General features: G+C 37.5%; 1 protein-coding gene across 1 annotated transcript in view; it reads right to left on the bottom strand.

The window, feature by feature from the left end:
* Positions 1 to 510: 510 nt before the first annotated feature.
* Positions 511 to 1,670, bottom strand: part of LOC103198617 (cytochrome c oxidase assembly protein COX18, mitochondrial) — a 17,427-nt gene continuing 16,267 nt past the window's right edge. The window contains exon 6 of the mRNA XM_007942794.2: positions 511 to 684. Within this exon, the coding sequence (XP_007940985.1) occupies positions 511 to 684 (174 nt within the window). The remainder of the gene's footprint in view (positions 685 to 1,670) is intronic.

Below are 1,670 nucleotides of genomic sequence, written 5' to 3' on the forward strand. Positions count from 1 at the left end.
CTTAACAGTAACATAATTCATCATCAGTGTATGTCCTATTATAAGATTTCTTAACCAGGACCAAAGGTCCCCAAATTATGCATCTGAGGATTTTTCTAGTCAATTATAGTCTTTATCAAATTCTTCCCATCCCCAAAATGTTAAGACTCGTCATATTAGATCCTCTTATTTTACAAAATTTTAATGTGTAGGAATATTTAGTATAATTTGACATCATTCAGGGTCTAATCCTGTTTTCCAAATTTCTAACACCCAAAGTAAGTTTCAATGTTGTATACAGGGTTAGAAACTTTGGTTTCATTTTCATATTCTTTGTATACAATTAAATATACAACATTCAAGCACTTAAAGAATTTTAACCAACATACCTAGATTATATCTTTACCCAAAGTACTTCACAAAGTTCATGATTTTAAATGAAGGCAAACTAAGTAACAAATGTATTTCTAAATTTTCCAAGAACACTAAAGTTATAATGACACTTCTATTTAAAAATTAATAAAGAGTATGTCATTTTCTTGAAAACAACTTGGCATGAAAGGCAGCAAAGAGGTCCTTATAAGGAGTATGTGAATCTGACTTGGTCACTGGTATTCGGCAAAGTTGGCGAAATCCAGGAGAACGCAACAGCAGGTTCTGTGAGAGGCCCATGAAGCTGGAGCACAACCAGTAGAGAGCAATCGACTGTAAAGAGAGGGGACATGAACGTTAGCAGCTGTCCACTTGGCAAGGACACTCAGGTCCACACGCAGACAAAGCACAGCAGGAAACAACAGTATCAAGAGACTAGAGGCTAGTACAGGCGAAAGCCCATCTCTGTCTCCCTTGCGAGCCCCTTCCCCTCCTTACTCTTTATTTCATAAACTTTGGTTTGTGTGGAAAAAAAAAAGAAAATAACAGTATCTGTAAAGAGAAATGTAACATGACCAAGCAAGGCCTAAAGCAGCTATTAAATATCTGTGATGTATCTGATAGGTAAGAAAGGACATAGTAAGGAAGACCAAAAAGCAAAAAGAAATTAGAGAGAGAGATTTAGGTAGAAAGTGGATAACAGAACAGCTCCCAGACAAAGGTCCAGGAGAGACCTCACCTGCCCACTTTGACAATTAAGCATACTTTCTCTCCTGCAAGAGTTCAGACAAGATGCTTATACTAAAGATGAGAATGGGAGTGTAATTATTTATGATGGCAACTTAGACCTCATTTTTCCCCCTATTATCATCAATCTTCCAAATTTTTCTCTAGTACTTAGTTTCTCAGTGTAGTCAGAAACACATTATCTTTGCCTCTCTTTCTTCTGAGACAAATAGTCTCAGCGTAATTTTCAATTTTCTTTTGTATTACCATCCACACTGACTATTTAAGTCAGTAACTAAATTCTGCAGCCTGTCAAACACTCCCATATATGTATTTGTTCCAGGCTTTTCTTTGGCATCAGAAAGTAATCGGGTCTCAGAGGCAAGATCATATGGTGGTTGGGTCTAGACCGTGGAGTAAAACTGTCTGAGTTTTAATCCTTATCATTTACCTGACTTTGGTTATTTTATTTCTATTTCACTTTCCTCATCTATATAAGGGAGCTCTGGTAGCGTAGTGCCTAAGGCACTTGACTGCTTAACCAGAAGGCTGGCGGTTCAAACCCACCAGCCACTCCTCAGAAGGAAGATGGG

Source organism: Orycteropus afer, unplaced genomic scaffold, assembly GCF_000298275.1.
Source record: "Orycteropus afer afer isolate SDZICR_OR568_19922 unplaced genomic scaffold, OryAfe1.0 scaffold00098, whole genome shotgun sequence".
Lineage (NCBI taxonomy): Eukaryota > Metazoa > Chordata > Mammalia > Tubulidentata > Orycteropodidae > Orycteropus > Orycteropus afer.